The sequence below is a fragment of the Diplotaxodon limnothrissa genome, linkage group LG17 (genome assembly GCF_057381915.1).
Source record: "Diplotaxodon limnothrissa isolate DT_005_m linkage group LG17, D_limnothrissa_male_GT1.1, whole genome shotgun sequence".
In the NCBI taxonomy this organism is placed as follows: domain Eukaryota; kingdom Metazoa; phylum Chordata; class Actinopteri; order Cichliformes; family Cichlidae; genus Diplotaxodon; species Diplotaxodon limnothrissa.
In genome coordinates this window covers 13,434,231-13,456,875 of record NC_140612.1, presented here as the reverse complement: position 1 = coordinate 13,456,875, position 22,645 = coordinate 13,434,231, and the positions used below count along the sequence as shown (strand labels likewise).

Below are 22,645 nucleotides of genomic sequence, written 5' to 3'. Positions count from 1 at the left end.
AGCCCCAAAGAGTTGGCCAGACTCCTCAGACAATTAAAACAAGATGACCCTCCCACCCCCACTCCCAGCCCTCTAAACATCCCTCTACTCCATCAGGCCTGTCTGCTGGACGAGTGACAGCTTCAATTCACTCCCCACGCTACACTGATACTCCCTAAAATGTCACTACAGAGACTTAGTCTTTTCTGTATGACAACATTTAAACGCACACAGACACACACAGGCCTGGGAGGGATTATTGCATTAAAGTGCCTCTCACACTTGTCCGTCCCAATCAGGGAGTGTCTCAGTTTCACAGGCCAGCTGTGGACTCCCTAACTACTGCTTCTCTCTCTCTCCCTCTCTGTGAAGTGGATTTCAAAAAGGGTTTAAAGTGAATCTAACCAAAGTTTACTGATTAGTAAACAAGAAAAAAGTCAGTTCAAAGTAATAAGTAAATAGAAACAGTCCTGAAACATGATTCCTTGTTTAAACAAGTCCTTTTTTTCTGCTTCGCGAACAGCTCCTTTAAATGAAAAATTGCTAAATATTTAATCTTTCGTGTGGAAAATATGTGACAGATATTATGTTTTCTATTAAAGACATAATTTTTCCATAAGACATTACCCTCAGCTGGGACATCAACAGACTGCATGCGACTGATTCTGATGACGGTGTTAAAGAGCGTCACACTACAGTCACATACAGTGAAATTAAACACAGACACACACACAACAAAAATAGGATAGTAACTCCCTTGCGACTAGGAAGAGTCATTGGTTGCATTTGGTGACTTACTGGAAGTAGACGCAGCTGAACGTGCAAACACCCGTCAACCTCCGAGTAGGGCTGCACGATTTTGCATAAAATGAGAATCACGATTTTTTGGCTTAGAATTGAGATCACGATTCTCTCACGATTTTCTTTTCCAGTATAAATATTTATTGCACTTATTAACTGCACATCAACTTCGTAACAGTTGAAACTGAACATAAGAACAATAAATAAACATAAAAACAACAAATGTCTCACGTTTTGTTGTTGTACTGCTTGAAATTCCATCTCCACCGTTGCTCGACGCTGCGTGTATAGAGCAGGTAGTGCAACAATAGAAAAATAGTTGCGGGACGGCACTGTGTAGCGTTTGTCTAGGGTGTTGATCATTTTCCTAAATCCCTGTTTTGCAGTGTTGATGGGAGCCATATCATTGGTCAGGTGATAAGTGATAGCCTCCGTAATTTCTTTGTGCCTGCGGGAGTTCGACGTGTATAGGGAAGCGCTGTATAAGGTTCCCGTTATTGATGTTTGGGTGGTTGACCGGGACGGATTTTCTCCTGTCACTTTCTCGTCATCCCTGACGTGCTCTCCGTTGTTTTTTCCCTGCTAATTTTAGCATCACACGCACAGCTTCTGTATCACGTGGTATAAGGCTCCGCCCTTGTCATTTGTTGAGCAGGAAGAGTGAGCGCTTGTTTTCATGCAGATTACGTCCCGGATCAAAATGCGGTACAATCGTCGTTGTCTTTTTTTTTTCTTTTTTTTTTAAAAATCGTTGTCATTTGGAAATGAGATCGCACATAAGTATGAATCGAGATCGCGATTTTCTAACGATTAATCGTGCAGCCCTACCTCCGAGTGACCATTTCTGACTGCGAGCCACCTGCACAGGTCACCTGGTGGGAGGCAACTCGTCTCCAGACAATCATTGTCTGACTCGGACTGACTGCCATCGTTCTCAGACAGATTGGTGAACGTTTGCAAATAACTTTCACTCAGTGTAAGCCAGTCTGCACCACGGAGTGCAACTTGCCTGCAACGGGTCTCTTTGCAATCAGGGACTCAACAAAACGGTTGCCAACTGCTTGCATTTTGGTATATTCCTCTAAAAAAAAAAAAAAAAGCATATTGAGCCCTTATGCCGCTTAGCAGTTGCCGTTCTGCAGCGACTACGTTACTATTTGTGGAGTAATTTCTGAATTTTTTGTTTCAAAATGAGATTCTGGCAAGACCGAATCTAGTAGTTCATATGACTTTCTGTTTGATCTGAGTATCTGTGTATTAAGCTGGCAATAGATTTGCAAATTCTGCACATTTCTCACAGACAATCGCCGTATACTCACAAACAGGAAGCATGCAAATGCTAACTTGACCCCAGAAATGTGACCTCAACAGACTGCATGCCTCTGATTGGCCAGGGAGTGATGTCACTGGAATAGTCACGAGCACAATGCCTTCACTTAAAACAAACCCTCCATTTTTTAAAACACGGCAACAAGGGAAATAGTTACACACAAACCAACACCATGGTCCACCGACGAGGTGCAGACATCCTCAATTGTTTTGTTTGTGTCACATACAAACGACGTCATGGAACATAATGACTCCACCCACACTGAGCTCGTAGTTAGTTGTAATGGGAAACCACCAAATTTGAGCAGAGTCAGCCAAGCTGAGTAGCTGCTAGTAGAAAAGAGTCATTAGGCTTCAGCCTTCTCTCACACACTCTTTCTCGTCATCACCAGCTGACTCCCTCCCTCCTGTGCTGATCTGTTAAATCCCCAGCGGGGTGCCCTGCATGACCACCGGCAACCCCCCTCTAGAGACGTCAGCCCATCCGTTATTTCCTGTCCTGCTCCCTGCTTTCAAGGTGGGAGGTATATTTCTCTTTTGCATGTGTTTAGGTGCCACCTCACCCACAAATTTGTCTTCAACCAAACCTGCTGAAATCTTGCGCTGACCCTTAGAACAAACAGGTGAGGACACACTGAAAGAAGCACACTCTGTGGCCTTTGTTTTCCATTTTTAATTAAGAGAAGTGCTGATCTACTTTAATTTCTTGGTATATTAAGTTGTGTAGCATGTTCGCATCAATAATCAGTGGTTGCATCAAAATCCATCTACTGAAAACTGAAAAGCTGACTGCAATTTTTAAGTGCAGACTATGGAAAACATAAATACTGAACACTGTCGTTGAATGTTTAGGCAAACTATGCCGTTTATCGCTTCTTTTCTTTCTTCACATGATAATTTGTGCTCATTTCTACTGGTATGCACTTGGGTTCTCACACAATGGTGTTGTGTTAAGACAGCAATAAACACGGATCCATATCAGCAGTTTGGCTTACTTTGCAATCGCAGAAAAATCTGCTTAGATTTTTCATAGTAAAGCATCAAATATGTCAGTCACTTGGTGTATTGTGTGTCTCTGCTTTCTGCAGGACTCCAGGGTGCAAACTATCCTGCAGGCTCCGTATGAAAGCTGAGGATTCTGGTTACACAAGGCCGCAAAGAGAAAGGAGAGAAAAACAGAGCGGGAAAGGAAGGAGGAGAGCATCTGCTTTCATCCTCAGCCCAGCAGGGGTGAGCTTAGGCCTGTCAGTCTGAGAGAGATGGCCAGCTGCTGCGGCCTGCGCACACAGACATGAGACTTTTCTGAAGTACCGCTGGAGCTCAGCAGTAACAGTACAGCCATTTCTCTTTTCTTCTTATTACAAAGACTTATTCCTAAGGTCCAGGCTACAAAAACACAAGTGCATGTTCCATGCTGGTAAGCAAAGATTCTTTCTTGTCCAAAACGTTTCCTGAAACATTTCTTCTCTATTTTAAAAATGACCTACAGCAAGACAGTCTTCATACCAGAGTCTTCCCGCCATCCAGCTGGACAGGCAGTGGTTTCTTCTAAAAAGGCAAACTCAACAACAACTGGCTGTTTTTGAATCCTCTACTCAGGGAAAAAAAGTGTTGGCAGTCCTACTGTAAATGTATCATTTACCTTTGATGTAAAAGTGATTTGCTCTAACAATCAATACTGCAAAAAACCCCTCAGTAAATCTAACATTACAACTTCCAAAAGCTGTTCTTACAAAGATGGTGATGGTAGATGGTTTTGGTACTGTATTCCTGTAGACTCTACATTTCCAGACTTTTATTGAGTGAAACGGCCTTGAAACAGGAAAATAAAGTCGTTACTTGTGTCAGAGTTAATTATTTTCATTGCCTACTCCCACAGCAGGGGATAATGAGTGCTTTTCGCCTTATTTTTAAGAGATGGTAAGCCCAAAAAGATCAGAAACGCTGACTAATAAGCAAGAAAAACAAAGCTAATTTAGTTCGAGACACAAGATCTGAGGAGTTTAACGATATTTAAGGACCCAAACACAGAGCAACTGCACATCAAAAAACATAGCACATCTAACCACACACTGCAGCAGCTGTCCTGGAGCTTTTCATCCTATCAGTCTTTACTAGATCAAGTTTGCACCGTCTTGTAATTGTTCATATTTCCATTTACTTTTCCAGCTCAAGTGTTTCCAATCTATGTTGGTCCAAAAGTTACAGTTAAAACTGATGTGACTGAAGAGATTTCACTATGCAAGTCTATGTGCTGCTTTATTTTCCACATACATTTCCTTTTCAGCAAATCCATTTTCTCAGATCAGTCAGACGGTTCATCTTGTTTCTGCATGTCAGAAGATGGAGTTTGTGGGTTTTGATGAAAACGGCACAACAAAACTTTGCAAAACTACTCACTTTAACAACATTTGAGTTGATTAGAGTCAAATTTGAGTTGATTAGAGTAAATTTTTCTGTTCTATGGTTCATTGAGGAAAAATGATATCATCCCATCACCCTCTCCTTACTGTCTGAACACAGAGTATGGCCTCTTTAGCTGTTAAACATGGAAGGCAGCAGGTTTGCCTTTTGAAGTTAAAAAGGCTGGTACGTTTTCTTTATGTATAAAACGTGATTTTCAGGTTTGGCCTCATTTACCTAACATTTTCATAGCTTTGTTTCTTTTTATTTTAATGACACAAAGCACTTTACTTCCAGGTACATGTAATATAACTTCTAAAAGTGCAGTCATTATTTATTACTCTTTACCTGCATAAATCTAATAGTCAAACTGATTACCTGCTTTATATTCACTTCCAAGGTCTGACTTTTTTACAACGAGCAGAACAGGTCAAAAAGAAGTGAACACTACAGGAGAACGGGCAAGAAAAGGAAGTAATTCTCTGAAAACCCCGAAAATCTCCCTAAACCCCTTACTGGGATTTCGTGGCAGTGTTCCCAGCTGAAATACATATCACATGTAGAAACACATACAACCTTCACGCACTGAAAGCGACCCTAACAAGGTCTCCTCACTTCTATCATGGATCTGTTATCTGTTCTTCTATTGTTAGAGCATCAGGGGGAGTAGATTTTACCCAATCTTTCCTCAATGAATCATCCCGCTGAATTATCTGTGCTGTGAACATATTCAACATTTCGCCTTTCTAAGACTCCCACTGCCCCTCGCTCTCTCTGTCCCTCTGGTGCGATGCCACAGTAAACATGTTCAGTGATTTAGGATCTGGACAGATGGGGCAAGAGTGCCTCCCTGGACATCTGTCTCAAGAATCTCACCCAATTCATTATTTCTATCAAAGCTCAACTCCTACACCGTTTCACTCGGTGATTATGCAGAGCCAGCTCTCGTCTTCCTACCTGAGTATGGCCAAGTACGTTTAGGTATGATGGTCAAAAAAAACAATAGACAAAATATTTGCAACTTATGGTAATTATATTGGCAAACGTGAAATTTGTGTCGCAGTAAAATTTCAAAACATACATGTTAAAACAGCACGTCATCAGTAAGAAAACAAAGATATTATCACCCAATAGTTTTTATTCTGAACTGCTTGTTTTTGCAGCTTTCTTTTTCTCAGATTAGGGTGCAAGCACTGAAAGGTGTGAACGTGCTATGAAACTGCTCTTTCTCTTATTGTTCACACAAATAAACTGCTTTTGGGGCTTTAAACCAGCTTAAAATGAACACGTCAAAAGCTGTTTTCCACACGGATAGTGGAAGTGGACCCCTAGACATATCATACATGTATGATATCTGGTACACACAAAAATCTCCTTGGAACTCCAAGTTTCTCTCAGTCTAAGAGGAATTTCAACATTTTGAATTTTTGATGTCATTTTGGCTTCTTCTACATTTTTAAAGGACTCAATCCTCTAAAGAACTATGTACACCGCGAGATCCAGTGGTTTTTAGAACCACTTTACGCACCAAAAACCTGAAGTAATTGTTTTCTCTATGACTTTATCAGTGGCTCAGTCTTGTAGAAGACTTTTCCCTCCACTCTTCTTTACAACTTCATTGAGGTTGCATGAGCAAATGCCTGTTAAAGGTCTATTAGTGTTCAAAGACTGAGGTCTAGACTTCTAGATTTTTTTGCAACTCTTTGATCCTTTTTCAACCATTCATGGTTCTTATTATGCTTAGGATCATTGTCCTGTTAAATAACCTAATTTTGACCTAGCTTTAGCTATTGGACTAATGAACTCACGTTTGACTAGCATACTGTGGGATACACACGAGCAAAACAAACCAAAATCACAAGCCTTCTACCACCGTGCTGGTATGCTGTGTTGGTTTTCACCAAACATGGCAGCATGTATCACGACCAAACGTCTCCGTTTTGATCTTGTCTAACATTGTTTCAAAAGTCTTGTGGTTTGTTCAGACGCATCTCTGAAAACCTAAACCATGTGGTTATGTTCTTTTAAGGAGAAGAAGCTTTCTCCTGGCCACTTTTCCAAACATGCCATATAGGTTCAGTCTTTTTCCAATTTTTCTGTCAAGAACTTTAACATTGAACGTGTTAAATGAAGTCTGTAGTGTGAGACATGTGGCTCTTGGGTTTTTGCAGTTTCTCTAAGCACTGCAACATCTGATCTTGGGATGAATTTGCTGAGACCTCTTAATTCCTGTGGAGGCAGTAAGGGTGTTTTACAGGCCTGCATGTAGTACAGTCCTGTGGAAACTTTCTTTTTCACATGGCCACATTTGTCAAAACTCATCAACAGTCATAATAACATAAACTGGTAAACAGCACGGGGAGTATTTTGTTTGCGATCAAAATAATCTGAAATGCACAGTTTAAGCAAGATGAACAGAAAGATGAAGATCGCTGTTTACTGGATGTTCTCTCATGCCTCATAGTAGGCAGAGCAAGTGATAAGTAACTTCTTTGTGCAGCATGGTTCAGCAACAGCACAGGAGCATGTGCGTGCACGCGCTGTTGTTCTTTTTTTTCATACAAAATTGCTAGACCTGTTGCTAGAGGATTTCTTTTAGGCGAACTGAACTAGAAAGGTTGGTGTTATTTCAGGTAACTTTAGGGTGCATATATAAAACTACAACTCCGACAAGATGAGTATTTAAACTGCAATGAAATAAAAACACCCTCAAGAGCCTCCCTAGATAGAAAGTCTGGAGTTGGGCCCATTATCCCCCCCCCCCCAAAAAAAAGATTTTAAAGGCTCTTTGGGGGCAACCTGGGGCTCACATATCCTTACCAGTCCTTTATAAGGGATAAAGAGCTGTATTTGTTTCAGTCATCATGCTGTGTGAATGTACTTGTAGGCGAAATAAGCCCCATGGGTTAGTGTGTATGTATGCATTCATGCATGGAGAGGTGGCTGGAGGATTGGTGAGGTTTCACTGCTTTTCCCCAGAGGGGGGCAAACTCCTGTTTACTGAGCTACTACTAAAGCTGCGGTTCACATTTCACCTGCAATGAACACAAGAGAGCGTGCACATACGCAATCACATGTACATCAGTGTGTGTGCACAGCCGCTGTGTGGGACAGTAGCTTCAGTCAAAGTCCCTTTCTCACTGTATTGCTCTGCACTTAGGCATGAGTAGGTGGGTGTTTTCAACAAGTAGGCGTAGAGGTTTCAGGAAGCTGCTGTTGTAGTCAGAAGGTCTTGGTGGTGAAATCGAATGCTCCTTCTCCTCTCCCTTATTAGCTCCCATTGTGGGTCTTTATTACTCTAGCTATATCGTGTGTGTTTTGAGCAGGCAAAGACATTTATCAGCTCTCTGAATAACTGCTGTGCTCTGCGGGTGTTCATTTATGCACGGCTCTCTGGGTTTTTAAAGTTTCACTGAACATTGCGCAGTCTGACGTTGGGTTGAATTTGCTGGCACATCCGCTCGCAGGAATGCTCCAAACCAGCAAACCGTCAAAACATCTGCTTCTACAGAAGTGTTCGAACTTGCTGATCATCAGTTATTCAAGTTCATTTGATTAGAAGCATGCGATTGCTGCTTATCCTCTTAATTCCTGTGGAAATAGTAAAGGAGTACTTGGTACTTTCACGGGACTGCATGTAGACATGTGAAAACATTCTTTGCCAAATCATCATAGGTCAACACCACCAGAAATAAACCTCTTGTCCTGTCACTGTGTGCCGTTCTGATGCATAAGACAACATTTAGACTTTTGGGTATGTGTGCTGAAATGAATTACTGAATCCTACATGTACTTAAACATCAATTCTTTATGCTCTTAAAAAGTGAAGTGTTGTGGATACAGAAAAATGTCGTGTGCACCGTTTCATATTTCCACATGATTGATGGCAAATCACAGCTGAGAGACTTCACTCGCAGACTGCTGGGCTACTTGTGGTTCTTAGGATATTTAAAATTAGAATGGGAGACAGAGCCTTTGGGCCCCTCTTCCACTGAACAATGTCTCTACATTAAGATTAGACCTAAATCTTTCCTTTTTGATAAAGCTTAAGGTCAGGTTTCCCTAATAGGCCTAGGCTGCTGTGGGCTTTGATGAGTGTTTCTTCACTCTTCACTTTGTGTTTAATCATTAGTTATCATCTCTGGGTCTCTTCCACAGCATGTCTTTCTTCCATCTTCCTCCCTTCACCTCCAACAAGTTGCAGTAGATGGCCGCCCCTCCGTGAGCCTGATTCTGTTGGAGGTTTCTTCCTCTTAAAAGAGAGTTTTTCCTTCCCACTGTTGCCAAGTGCTTGCTCATAGGGGGTCATCTGTATGTTGGAGTGTTCTTTGTTTTTTCTGCATTGTTGTAGGGTCTTTCAGTCAGTATAACGTGCCTTAAGGTGACAGTTTTATGTGATTTGGTGCTATTTAAATTAAATTGAATTGAATCATTTATCATGGTTATGCTGTATTACTCAGAAGTTTGAAGAAGAGTGGCTGCTGAATATGTCACTGTTATATCTGCTGTTTCTTTATCCAGCACCCATGCATTTAAATGCAAAGTTGTTTTTTTTCCACTTTCTTCCATGCTCAGAGCCAGACATCCACGTTTACATCAAGCCTACGGTCTTGACAAAACAGATGATGACGAGGTACTGAGTCACTCCGGATAACTAAAAGTTCAAAATGTTGATGTAAATGTCTGTCTTACTGTACGAACACTCCTAGCCTGCCCTCACTGTCACCTTCCAGGCCAAAAACATGTGATGGATGGCCTGCTGCTCTCATCAATCATCTTTGATTGGCCCTGATCTGCTTTGTGATTGGTTAATTAGCCTCATCTGTAACCATTATTGCACGGAGAGGCAGCTGCAGCAGAAAAAAAACGGATAAGAAAAATAAACGAGGTGAAAAATGACACCCTCGAGGCTGTCCTGCCACCCTGCTGCCTTCACACAATGCCAGGAATCAGAGAGCTACTGCCATACAGGTGCAACCACACACATTTAGGACGGCGATGAAATGCCTTCCAACGACGGGAGTTTCACAAGTAATTATATTTTGAAAATAAATACTCAAAGAAGACAAGAGCGGGAAAGCGGGGTGTGCCATCGGGTCAACCACATCTCATCTGGCAACAGTTTGTAGGCCGAGACATACAGCAGGGAGAAGAGGAAAGCCAGCTCAAGGCAGGAGAAAAATAGGAGCTGCTTATTAGATGTCGGAGGGAAATATCTAGTAACTGGGTGGTAGCTGCTCACCAAGAGGGAGCAAGAGTTTGGTGGAGTTGTGACAGTACAAAGATGAAATAATAAAAGGTTAAGAGGTAGGAAGGACATAAAGAATAAAACACAAGAGGGAGAGGAAATGGACAAAAAGACAGCGAGAAACTAAAGCAGGATGGAGCCCGAGGGGGAGAAAAGGCCAAAACCACTAGGCTGACTCCTGCTCCCACTCCCTCCCCATCAGCCTGCTTCTCCACACAGGAAATGGCTCTCTGCAGCCAGAAGGGGAGGGTGACAGAGGGGGTGAGGAGGTGGTAGGGGCTCCAAACAGCTGTACCCACCATGAGCCTACTCAGGATGTCGGCATAGGGTGAGAGGAGAGGGGGAGAGTAGGGAGGAGGGCAGTCCTGGCGAAAGGTGGCTGACTATTACATCTTTATCTTCTCAGATAGCGCAGTGACTGATTGCTGTGGGTTTGCTTTTCACTCGGGCAGGCTCAGAGTCAGAAATTTGTTCTGCATCGCCAAATCGCAGAGAACCGCAATCAAAAAAAAAAAAAGAGAGAAAGAAAAAGAGGAAAAAAAGGCCAGCCAAATGTTTCAAACACAGTCACAAAAGTGAAAAAGTCCAAAGCTTAACCTCTTTCATGAAAATGAGATCAAGAGGATTTAAATTATTTTATCTGTCGATTTTATGCTGAAGCTTCTTAATACTTTAATGATAATAAAGGCCTCCAGTGAGGGTAGCTGGGAAGCTCTAGGCCTGTCTGTCTGCCTGCCTGGGATGGACACCCGATACCAGGCTGAGACGATGCCCAGCCAGCTGCACGCCTTCAGACGTCGTTAGAGCAGACACACAGCACACCCCTCCTGCCACCCGCAATCCATCCACAGCCAATTACAAGCAATTTCCCTGTCCTGGGTGGGGTGAAGAGAGGGAAAGAGAGTCCAGGAGGAAAAGCAGTTGTCAGCCTAAAGCAGACACACATGGTTCTGTTTACAGGTTGCCAGTTGTTTGGCTTTGCCATGGTAACATAGTGCTGATGCTGACTGGATGGATATTTCAAAGTAAAATCGAGGGAGGCAGACGGAGGGGGAGGCGGTGTGGTGACAGTCGCAGCGTTTGATGGTCTTCTGGGTGGGGTGAACTTTCAGCAGAAGGGATGGTTCGCTTAATGCACAAACGTCCCACAAACATGCGTCTGTTTCACCTCTTCTTTCAAACCTCATCCCCCTCACCCTTTCCCTTCTTCGCCTCCACCTCAGTTCCCCTCAGCACCTCCAGCTTCTGTTTGGCTTCCCGAAATCCGCCTTTCCGAAACAGGAGAAGCAGAGCGAGGAGGTGCCTGATTCACCAGAGCTGGAATGTCGGCAGTTCCCACAGGAAACCTGGAGCGTCTCATGCCAGGGTGCCCTGGACAGGCAAGCGCACGCACACATAAACACGGCTGCACGTATTGGCATTAAGCACAGAAATATATTATATTATATTATATTATATTATATTACATTATATTATATTATATATTTATTAACTGAGATCACGTAATAATATAGTATTATTATCTGGTACTGTACAAATCAGAGTATTAATGGGATCAGTCATACGTGAAAACTTTACATGTCAGCCGCAATCAAGGAATAAAAAACCTGCACTGCACTCTCGAAATTCACTCTAAATTGCCACAGAGTGGAAAACAGACTAATTTTAATGTCTAGGATCTTCAAACTCCAATAGCTAACACTGCTAATTCATCAAAAGTCTCAAGCCAGTCAGTCACAGATACTGTTTTCTCACATGAGAGCTGGAACACGCATGCTGGATCAGGTGACTCTGAACCCTCTCTTAGTAATGCTACAATGGTCCGAGGCTTGCTGGGGACTTCCCATGATGCAGTGAGTGTTTCTTCTTCAGGCACCTCTTGTTTGTTTTTTTATACACCACTTTTAATTAAAAAATGAGTTATTATTAATCTGTGACGGAGCTGCCCTTCCTCCAGTCTGGTTCTTCTTGTTAAAAGGGAGTTTTTCCTTCCCACTGTCTCCAAGTGCTCACTCAAAGGGGTCGTTGGATAGTTGGGTGCACCATCCTTTATTTCATCCACTGTGAACCATGTGCATGACATCAGAATACAATCACAGTTTCTTTTTGAAAAACTAACAAGATATGCTTTCATTTTATCATTCGCAAACCAAGTCAGACTTCCTGTGACAGGAGCCAAAAATGACAATGTGCTTACGTTGGACATGACTGATGAGCAGTCTTCCCGTAACCACGCAGTGACTGATGCTTCGCTGACGCCACCGAGGGCTCCCTGCCCCGCCTTAACAGCACGAATCACAGCCGCAACACTCTGCTCTGATGCCTTGACCCCCTCACTGCGCTCTCCTGTTAAACTGAGGTTCCCCGCTGTAACCTCCTCACCTCCACACCCATCTCAAAGAGCACCCCCCACTACCACCACCACCATCACCTCTTAATAATAACACAGCCTGCTGCAAGAGGTCTGCTGTCAGACATGGCAACCCGTCGAGTCTTTCATCTGAACATACACACACACGTTCTTCAACCTTAACCTATCACACACTTTCACACACGCAGGAATGTGTGCTTCCTCACACACACACACACACACACACACACACACACACACACACACACACACACACACACACACGTACTGGAGAGAAACAAAAAAAAAACCCCCACATACACACAATTTCAGCTCCGTCTCCTTCTCAACGTGGCAACCCCACTGTTCGTTTCACCTCCCCACCCCTCCTTACTGCTTGCTGCTGGCACCGTTACATTAACACAAACACAGTATTTCTGTCATCGTCCCCAGGACGCAGCGTTCCCTTAATATCTCTCTTTCTTTTGCAGGCGTTCAGGGAATGGCAAACGAGGGCCTGAAGGGATCTGGGACATGGGTGAGTTGTGGGAAACCAGAGTGCATTCTGTGGCCTCACAGCATGCGGCACTCTCCCTCTCCTCCCGCTGCCCTTCTCTTTCTCTATCTCTGTTTCTCTTTTGGCAGACAATCACAGGAGGCTTCATGCAGATCGCATATTGGGGCCTCGAATGAGCTGGGAAAACATGCTCCGTTAATACTATGTGCACATCTGAACCCGGTTCAACTCCGAGGCAGAGATAGTATGCGTGTGATGGTGCGTGTATGTTTGTGTGTGTGTGTATATATTCCTCTAAGCTTGTGTGTGGTAATGGCGGTGTTTGTTTTACCTCCACGTAGTCGTTGGCATGGCCCCAGTCCCTCTTGGAGTCCAGGTTGCCCAGGCTGAAGAATTCCAGTTGGCCAAGGTGAATCTTTGCCACAGAACGGCTGATCTTACGCGTCACAAAGTTTGCACCTAAAACACACACGTTAATAATGCTTTGTTAGCATCTTTTGAATTCAATTATGCTCCGCGAAGGATATAAATGTAAGAGAGGTTCAGTTTGGCCCAGTGCACACAAAATACAAATAGAAAAGAAAGAAATACAAATAGAAAAAATATGGAGCAGATAAGTGAAGTCAGGGCCTCCTAAATGAAAATAGAATTTAGAGATCCTAGACAAACTTCTTCAAAACAGTCGACCCCACACACAGAAAAGCACACGCGGCAACAGCCTTCCAAACCTCCGCTTTTCTTCCAAACCCCTTATAGCCAAAACAAGAAAAAAAAAAAAAGAGAAAGTTAAAAAGTAACCCAGAGTCAAATCAGGTCTTTACCAACTCACATGACAGCCATTAGAGCCTCCAATGATTTTTCTCGCGAATTCACTTTTGGTGACAAATCTGGGCTGAAATCCAAGACAAATCGCACACACGCACACACAACAGGGAAGTTCCAGAGAAATTGACAACCAAACAGGACCACCCTGGCTCTGCTGGTTGCAGTGTCCAGTAAAGGAACACCACACTGACAGCTGATTCATATGCCAGATCACCTGGCGATGCTCCTCATCTGAGCTGACACACATGGCGATATGATCTGTGGCAAAACAAATGAGCTTCTAATGACTGTTTCTGTGCGGCTCGAATGGTTAGAAGCACTTTTGGGTGTTCTGGCGGGACACCGTGGGCCGGTGTCATGTTCTCTGCTCACGCTGTGGGGAAAAAGATGCTGCAGGGAGCCAGCCCTCCAACCCAAATACAGTATTATATCAATAGAAATCAACACTAAATATTAGGGTGTCATGTCTAATAATACCACCATCTTTGTTGAAGCAGCACATTAGCCCTTAAGGAGTTTCACTCTGGCTAGTCTTTCCTATCTAATGTTTAAAATGGAAGACATGTAGAATCTGTGAAAACAATTTCAAAGAAAAGCTTCAAACTTGCATCAAAGTGTTGGTTATTTTTAGCTCATTCAACATTTCTACTGTACATAAATCTCCCACAACCCTGGTGGACCCCTCGGAGCCCTCTTAAAAGCCCCTCCATGCTGTTTTTGAACTCATCATGCTTAAGATGAATGTTGCCTTTTAGGTCAGCGCCCGTCCCTGGCTGTAATAGCACAGCTCTGTCTCGACACTGTATCACTGTTCCCCTGACATGGAGCAGAGCCTCCATTTAGACGCAGGAAAATCCCATGAACCCAATCATGCGAACGCACAAAATTTGTAGTAATTATTTCATAGGAAAGAGACAGCCCTGGGCGGCCTGAGCAGAAACAGACCAGGGAAGGTTAGACACGCTTATTTAAGAAAATACAGCATACTTGTGTGCTGGTAGCAGGTCACATGGCCCCCTGTGTCAGTGCTGCTTAGCCGCCATGTTGAGCTGGAGTTTAATAAAGTGCAAATGAGGATTTGTACATTCACTCTGCTTCCTCTGGATCACACTACAAAACGGAGATCAACGCTAAAAGCCACCTATTGTTCTCAAGTCTATGAATCAAAATTATTGACACACAGATTTTGAAATAGCACGTGTCCACAGAGCATGCATAAACTGTCAGTGGAAACCCCCTTCGATGTCAGGCCTGTCCCGTCTTTGCATGATCATCTCTCCTGGCCTCAGGGGCTATTCTCAAAGCTGGCAGGTCATCTGTTCTGGCAGATACCGCCGCTCCCGCCAACTCTGTAATCATATTAACCAACAATTATTCATCTACCACTGACATATTCATGATTGTCAGCTTTGCTCTCATCTGTATTAGCCAGACAGGTTTTTATCCCATCCCACACAATGTTGCTGTATGAGTTGCACTGTATGTTTTACACAACCCATACTCGTGGGCTTAGTTCGATTTTAGAGACAGGTGCTGCTGCTTTGATTTGGAACAGTTTCTCTCCCCTTATGTAAAAAAATGCTTTGGAAAACTGTTTAATTTTTGTCCTATTTTAGCTTTACTCAATGATAAAGCAACAGGGCTCTGACCCGTCGTCTAGCCATCACGATTTGGCCCTTGTAAAACTCACTCTAATCCTTATGCTCGCCCCTTTTGCCTCCACGTTCACTTATTCCTTCATGGCAACTAACAGATCAAATGCCTTGATTAAAGACAAGAAGGTCAATACAGAGGACAACTGATCACAAGCTATCGATAAAACTACAAAGAACAACAAGTATATATGTTGGACAAGTGAAGTCCACCATATAAAAAAAACACTGGTTCAGCTTTTGCTTTCAGCTGGACTAGACATGTCATCAGCCTTTAGCTCCAGTCATCTGTCAGAAGCTGCTAATGCTAACATGGTGCCACAAGCTAAACGGGGCCCTTCAAAACCAAACATCGCTTCTAAGAGAAACTTTGCCTTCTTCAAACGAGCTCTGGATCTGAACTAGAGGCAACAAGACTGTTGGATTAAAGGAAACTATCTAATAAGGCGATGAAGACACGGGTATGTAAAGAGTGGCAACACGCCTGCAAAAATAAATAAATAACAATGCAGGTATCATGGTTGGTCAAGGTGCTGAAAGATGATATGATAGATTTTCACAGATATGGACAGGACACAGCTTTCAAAAGATTGCAAGATATTTTTTTACATCAAGAATTTTCATTAGCTGAAGCCCTTTATATAGTGTATGTTAGGACCTGGCAATGTGCAAGGGAATGTACTGTAACAAGAGCCCAGACTGGTAACTGCAGTAAACTGGAAGGCAGGGGGTTGATTTGATCCAACATCCAAGGGAAACTCAAGTTTGCAGGTTAAACACAGGTTGTCAAAACTCTGCAGAGCCAAGCTGGCTCTTAAAAAGGTGGCAGAGATATACAGTATAGCACAGTACCCCAATCAGTAATAAAGTCTATTATTTCCCCCTGAGCACACCTGTAGTCTCCTTGTAAAGCTCACACCTCTGTTTGGAGTGGCTCTGCTCCCTGCCTTCTCTAATTGGTCCAGTGTGGAGCAGAGCATGGACCTAATGGACCGGCCTGCCTGGCCATGGACAAAGCCTGCTCTGTTACTGGCCCGGGTGTTAATGTGTTTCCTTTACTGGCAGCAGCACTGCAGGGCAGCCAGGAGGAGGGGTAGAGGCAAGCAAGGGGGGAACTGGGGGGGCTAACAGGAGGCTCTGAGCCCAAAGGGGGCAGTGGTGGCCGTTTAACCTTAGACCGGCGGAAAGTCTAATAAAACCACGGGCCGTGAAAACTGAGCAGACAGCAAAACCCGAGCCAGAAACTGACACTCGCGCTCTCTCTCAGCCTTACTTAAGCGCTTTTCTTTTTTTCCACTATTCTTTTTCATTTTTTGGCCAGAGAAGCAACAGGAAAAACGTAACACACAGGCTTCGCTGGCACAGCTGGGACCAAGTACGGGGAGGAAAAGGAGGAGGAGGCTGAGGAGAAATGTATGGAGATGTCTCCAATGCAGAGCCAGGCCACGTGGGCCCAGACAGGATAGGGCAGGAGCTGTCAGCTGGGGGCTTGGTTCTGGGGAACTCGGGGAGTGGACTGCGGGTTTGAGGAAATTTTAGCTCGACCTAGGTTACTCAACGGATTCTGTCGTTAGAATTGTGCTGCTAAAGAAAGGTGAATTGTGAAGTCTCATAGTGTGTGACGGTCCAGACCTTACACACCCAGACCTCAAAATGTCTGAGTCACACTCATTTATATTACTGTCTGAGAGCGTATTTATGTGCAGTTACTGTTCGGAAATCAACCACAGTGTAATTTATTCAAATCTCTCCTCTGTAACATTTATTCTGAAGACACATTGTGTGGTTGTGGGAAGGCAAAAAATGGTACATTAGCTCTGGAAAAACTGAAAAGCTGAGTAAACTCAAGTCCTGAATTAGGCCAAACATTTATCAAGATGATATTTGCACAGGTAAAAAACACCTACTTCCTTCCTTCATTCCAAGTTTCCTCTTCCACCTTCAGACCTGGTGTATGTTTTCATCACCTTCTAAGTATATTCCAAGATTACTCATAGGATGTTATCGGGTTCTCTATTTTCTTAATGAAAACTGTGGAATGGCTTGGTACCCAGACTCTTAATGAACCACATTGTAAAAGAAGTACTGTTTATAGGTCATATTTCTCTAAAGGTGACCTATAATGATCATTTCCAGTTCTGCATTTGTAATTTTTGACTCTACTAGAGTAGCTCTGCATGAGTCACTGTCCAAAATAATCCTTATTCACCTCACTGGATTCACTGGATCTTAGTTCAGCTTTCGGGTTTATTCTAGTCTGAAAGATACAGTTTTAGCTCCCTTCCCCTCCCTTTAAGATTAGGGTTAAAAACCTTTCCTTTTTGATAAAGCGTATAGTTAGGGCTGGATCTTGTGACCCCGAACCCTCTCTAATAGCACTTTTCCACTAGTACCTACTAGGCTCGACTTAATGCAGCTCCACTGAACTCTGTTTTGGATGTTTTCAATTACAATCACCCTAATGTGTGTGGGTTCATTATATCAACATGGGCCAAAGTCGCACACAAAATATGTGGATAATGGAGGACGGCTAGCAGTTGGTATAACAGATGCTCAGTGAATGGCTTTTTGTCAGACTCCATTGTTAGTCAGTTCCCTTATTGCCAGGTTTCAACAATTGCGGTTTTGATTTTTCGTAAGGGAGATGCTCTCATGACTCATCAGTTGATGCCACATTGCTTGGAACTCCAGCCAAGTAGGTGCTTAAATATGCCTTAAACCAGGTACTTTCACCTAATGGAAAGCCATAAAAACCAAGTCAAGTCGAGCTGAGCCGACGAGAGCAGGGACTAGTGAAAAAGAGCTATTAGTTACATTCTAATAGGCCTAGGCTTGCTGGTGGCTTCCCATGATGCACTGAGTGTTATTTCTTCAGCCACCTCTTTTCACTCTCTGTGTTTATAATCCACTCTGCATTTATTAAATGGTTATTATTAATCTCTGGCTCTCTTCTACAATGTGTCTTTTGTCCTGTCTCCTCCCCTCACCCACAACGGGTTGTGGCAGATGGCCAGACCTCCATGAGTCTGGTTCTGCTGGAGGTTTCTTCCTGTCAAAAGGGAGTTTTTCCTTCTCACTGTCGCCAAGTGCTTGTTCATAGGAAGTGATCTGATTGTTGGAAAAAAAACTGTCTGAAACGTAGTCTGGAGCCTGCACGCTTGGCTCAGAGTAATTAGTACACATGCTGAACTCACTTTTGTCATGAGAGTATGAGAGTATCCACCACAGTAACAGTGTATAAAAGACAGAGATGATTAAAAAAAAAAAATACTATTTCCCCCTCAAAAAGTTAAAGCACAAACTCATTCCAGCTTTTTCCCTAGGTGTTTGACAGGTGAGTCATTTCTGTCATGAGCCTGTCTGAACTGGCCACGTTTCGGAGGTGGAAAAAGAAAAAATAGCCGAAACCTAATTCGGATTGCCGCAGCGTTGTCATAGAAACTCTTCAGTTACCTCAACACAGGGTTTACACACCTGTTTTGGAATTCAACCAGAACTGCAAATCCCATAATCCCACTCCGTCTTTGAGAAATGGCCTTGGGGAGTCAAAGGATTTCTGGTAGATTTCAAGTGAAAAATGTAACCCTTAATATCTATCTCCACTCCCAGACATTTTCGGATTTAGATCAACTCACTAGCCGTATTTACTTCAAAACGAATGCCTACTCATTCCATACCCATCTTCTTTATCTCTGCCGAGTTATGAACAAAATACCTGACTTGCACGAGCACTGAGTGATTTCGCAGGAGGAATCTTCCCTGGGTCGGGGGGGTTGGCCAAATTCCACCCAGACCAAAGACCTGTCAGTGTCTGCCATCACTGTTATTGCACAATTCACATTCTGACTGATCTCTGGAGCCTCAGCCGAGGGAGAATATTTGCATTACATCCAAGACAGGTCATGAGCTCAGCTCCGCCAACATAGCGTCTATTCACACCTGACAGACTGCTGCCCTCGTTCTGGGCTGACTCAACTGACAGGGAGGGTGCAGAGAGAAAGAAATGTGGTGCAAGAAGATTTGGGAATGGAGCTGGAGGATTGAGAAGTCAAAGACAACGAGCAAAAAAGGCACAATTTCTTTTTAAAACTGGGTGTAATGCAACTAAATGAATGGAGTGTGAAAAATCGTGTGGAGAAAGAAAAGGAGAAAGTGAGAGAGGAGTTTATGATACATGTTGTCCTTGAGTTTTAACACTAAGAGCACCGCCTCCACACTGTTGAACCCAGGGTCTAAAATAAAGATGGCGGCATCCAGTAGTTTGACTAAATTAAAATAGTGCAGACTGACATCTTGAGGTTTGCTCGTCCTGCTGCAGGGCCTTGATGGGCCTTGGCAAAGGTTGGGAGAGCAGTGGCGGTGCCCTCGACTTGTGGTGCAATTATGCCACTCAAAGCAAGCACCTCAGTCAACAAGATTCTTGGCTACCATGGTGATCTGGGATAACAAATAGCAATTTGAGGGCGGCGATGGGGATGAGTGAAGGTAGAAACCTCCATGACCACGTGACACATCTGAAACCAACTGAGGCAATAGGGGAAGCACCTTTGTGGCTAAATAGCACAGGCCTGTAGGAGGTGTGAAGGCTAGAGACGAGTCTGTCATCAGTTTTGCTTCGAAGATTTAAACACTGATCCTCACCTGGCCATAGTTCAGCTGATGTTTAAGCTGCTTTCATTCAGCCCACTCTCAACACTACCAATGAAATCAAAGACCCTAAACTGAAAAGTGGCTGCTCCGGCTCAAAAGATACTGCCTAATCCCCTTGATGTCCACTGACCCAGTCGTTCCCATCTTAAGATTTTCTTTGAAAACAACCTTTCCAATAAACGGAAAACATATCGTCTTACAAACCTATTATGCGATCTGACCTTTTGAGCTCAATCTCAACGAAAGGGGGAAAGATGAATCCAAGGCATGTAGGGGCTGAGCCGTTGTATAGGTATGTTTTTAAGGGGTAGCATTGATTTTGGCAGTACCATTTCAACTTCCCAAATGCTAACTGCTGTTCTCGCCTAACATAACAGTATATTATTCTATACTGCCAAGCATGAACCACAGAGCACTGAGGGAGGAGAGATGGATGGGACTTCCCCAAATAAACCAAAGGATCAGCCTCCAACTGTTGTTGGCTAGTAGTATGAACTGTGTACATACACACACGAAGCAATATTACTATAGTGATTTACTGCACAGCCTTACACCAACACACTATTAATAACTAAAAACCAAACAAAGGTTTCGCCTGCTGCTGTCAAAACTGGATTCTGAGGGATTCAGTGTTTGTTGAATACGCTGAACAAATAAGCATGCGACTGGCTGTTTGCACAGGTTTCACTGCTGATCGTGCTGTTCAAGAGATTGAAGTACTTCACAGTCTCACATGTCAAACTATCTATGGAATCCATTTAGCATCCCTGTGAGTGTTAATTCCCTCTCTTCAGAGGCAGTATGCTGATTGTTTGTTATGGCTAATAACTAGGATAACCAGAAAGGGGCAAGCTGCGGTGAGAACCACCTGGCAGATGCAGACCTCTGTTTGCTTTGTTTCACGCTGGATTTCCATCAGGTTATTTTTTCTTCCCCGACTGTTTGATTCCAGCCTTTTGCTGCAGGACAATGGTAAGCGTCTGTTTGTTGGCAGAACAGTTTGGTGTTTACAGAAATGGTAAGAGAAACCAGAAATGCATTCCTGCAGGGATTAAATCATTCTGAGTGTCATAAGACACAGAACTCCTTTGCATAGTGCTCCAGAGAGGCAGGGCATCTGATCAAAACTCTCCAGCCACTCCCAGCATTCGTTGTCCTGTGTGACACATCGCGGCACACTGTCTAGTGAACAAGACAGGACACTGTTCGGTCAGACGCCTTTAAAGGGAGACTCTGTAAAGGTTGTTAAAAGGAAAAAAATCCTCATCAAAGCAAACGTCTATTTGTTTCTCAAACACAAATGCACACAGATGCAATAGTAATCCGGGACAATGACCTCACCGTGTTTCCTGTGCGTGGGAGGCGAGGTGGGGTAGTGGTGATGTCAGAGCCAGTGAAATTGACATCCTTGACCTCATTAGTGAGAAATTTATTCAGACATGCACGATGTTTGTAAAGAACAGGAGGAGTTACATGCAAATAATGAGCAATCTTTTTTCCCCCTTTCTCCCATGAGTGAATTAACAAGTTAAGGCAGTTCTATAAAATTCTACAGACGTTTTCAGAAGGGTGTGCCTGCAAGCAAGAGAGTAATGCAAAATTCCTCTGGCGATCTGTGGTGCAATTTTTAAAATCACTGGGAAATCTAATTGACATGCACTGATTTCAGTGGATTTTATTCAGTTCCATTTTATTTATATAGTGCAAGTCACAAAAGCAGTGGTGTCAAGGTATTTCACATTGTAAGGTAAAGACCCTGCAATAATACAGAGACAGCCCAAACAATCACACGGCCCCCTATGAACAAGCACTTGGCAACAGCGGGAAGGAAAAACTCCCTTTTAACAGGAAGAAAGCTCCAGCAGAAACAGGCTCTGGGAGAGGAGACAGAATAAAAGACACACTGTGGAAGAGAGATTAACAATAACAATGATTTACGTGCAGAGTGGAGTATAAACACAAGAAATTATATGCTTTATCAAAAATGTTTTAAGCCTAATCTTAAAAACAGTGAGAATGTCTGTTTCTCAAATCTCAACTTGGAGCTGGTTTCACAGGAGGGGGACCTGACAGCTGAAACATCTGCTGGTTTTATGTTTTAATTGTCAGCCTAACTGTCAAGAAGTTTTCTCTTATATCTTTCTCTGGATGGTCATTTCTATATTTATCCAGAAACTATAATACAGTAAAAACATCTATATAATGCCTCACACTGCAGTGTTAGCTGTAGCGTGACACAAAGCGGTGCCTTACAATGCTCAGATTATTGTTTCTGTGATGAGTAATATGATATTCTGCAACAAAGTCATCAGGTACTTAGATACTTTTTTAAACAACCAGTCCATTAATGTTAAACAGGTCAGCACATTCTGCTGTTCCTTTTGTTGTGGTTAAGGTCACCTAGTGTGATGAGAGAAAAGACGGCTATTAGATTGTAGAAATATTTGCATTATTTTTTCTGGAGTGATACTAATGGCCTGGCTTCTTTTGGTAAAGCTGTTGCTTGAAGGTAAATCATAAAACCTATTGCTCATGTCGTGGAGGGAATGCCACCAATATGAACTCACAATGCAATAATATAGTGGGCTGCACAACTTCAGGATAAGCTGACTTCAAAAAGGTAACACTGTAATGGAACTAGTTACTTTTGCACTATGGTTAATTCCCTGAACCCTACATTCTGGCTACATTTACTTTCTCAGTTCCCATTTAATCAGTTTAGCAGTTAGGTATTTCACACCAGTGACTGACAGTACAGCCTTACCCTTGGACAGTGATAAAATATGCCGGGGGGGGGGTGTTTTGCAGCTCAAAGCACCAGTTTCCCCCAAACAGCAGCCCTCCTGTGAGTGACACAGTGCACAGCCAAACGCCCCCTCAATGTGGCAGCG

General features: G+C 43.2%; 1 protein-coding gene across 1 annotated transcript in view; it reads right to left on the bottom strand.

Annotated features, from left to right (window-relative positions):
• The window catches only part of gmds (GDP-mannose 4,6-dehydratase), a 201,305-nt gene that overhangs the window by 108,078 nt on the left and 70,582 nt on the right, over positions 1-22,645 (bottom strand). Inside the window, exon 7 of the mRNA XM_085375860.1 lies at positions 12,959-13,086. Coding sequence (XP_085231986.1) covers positions 12,959-13,086 — 128 coding nt within the window. The remainder of the gene's footprint in view (positions 1-12,958; positions 13,087-22,645) is intronic.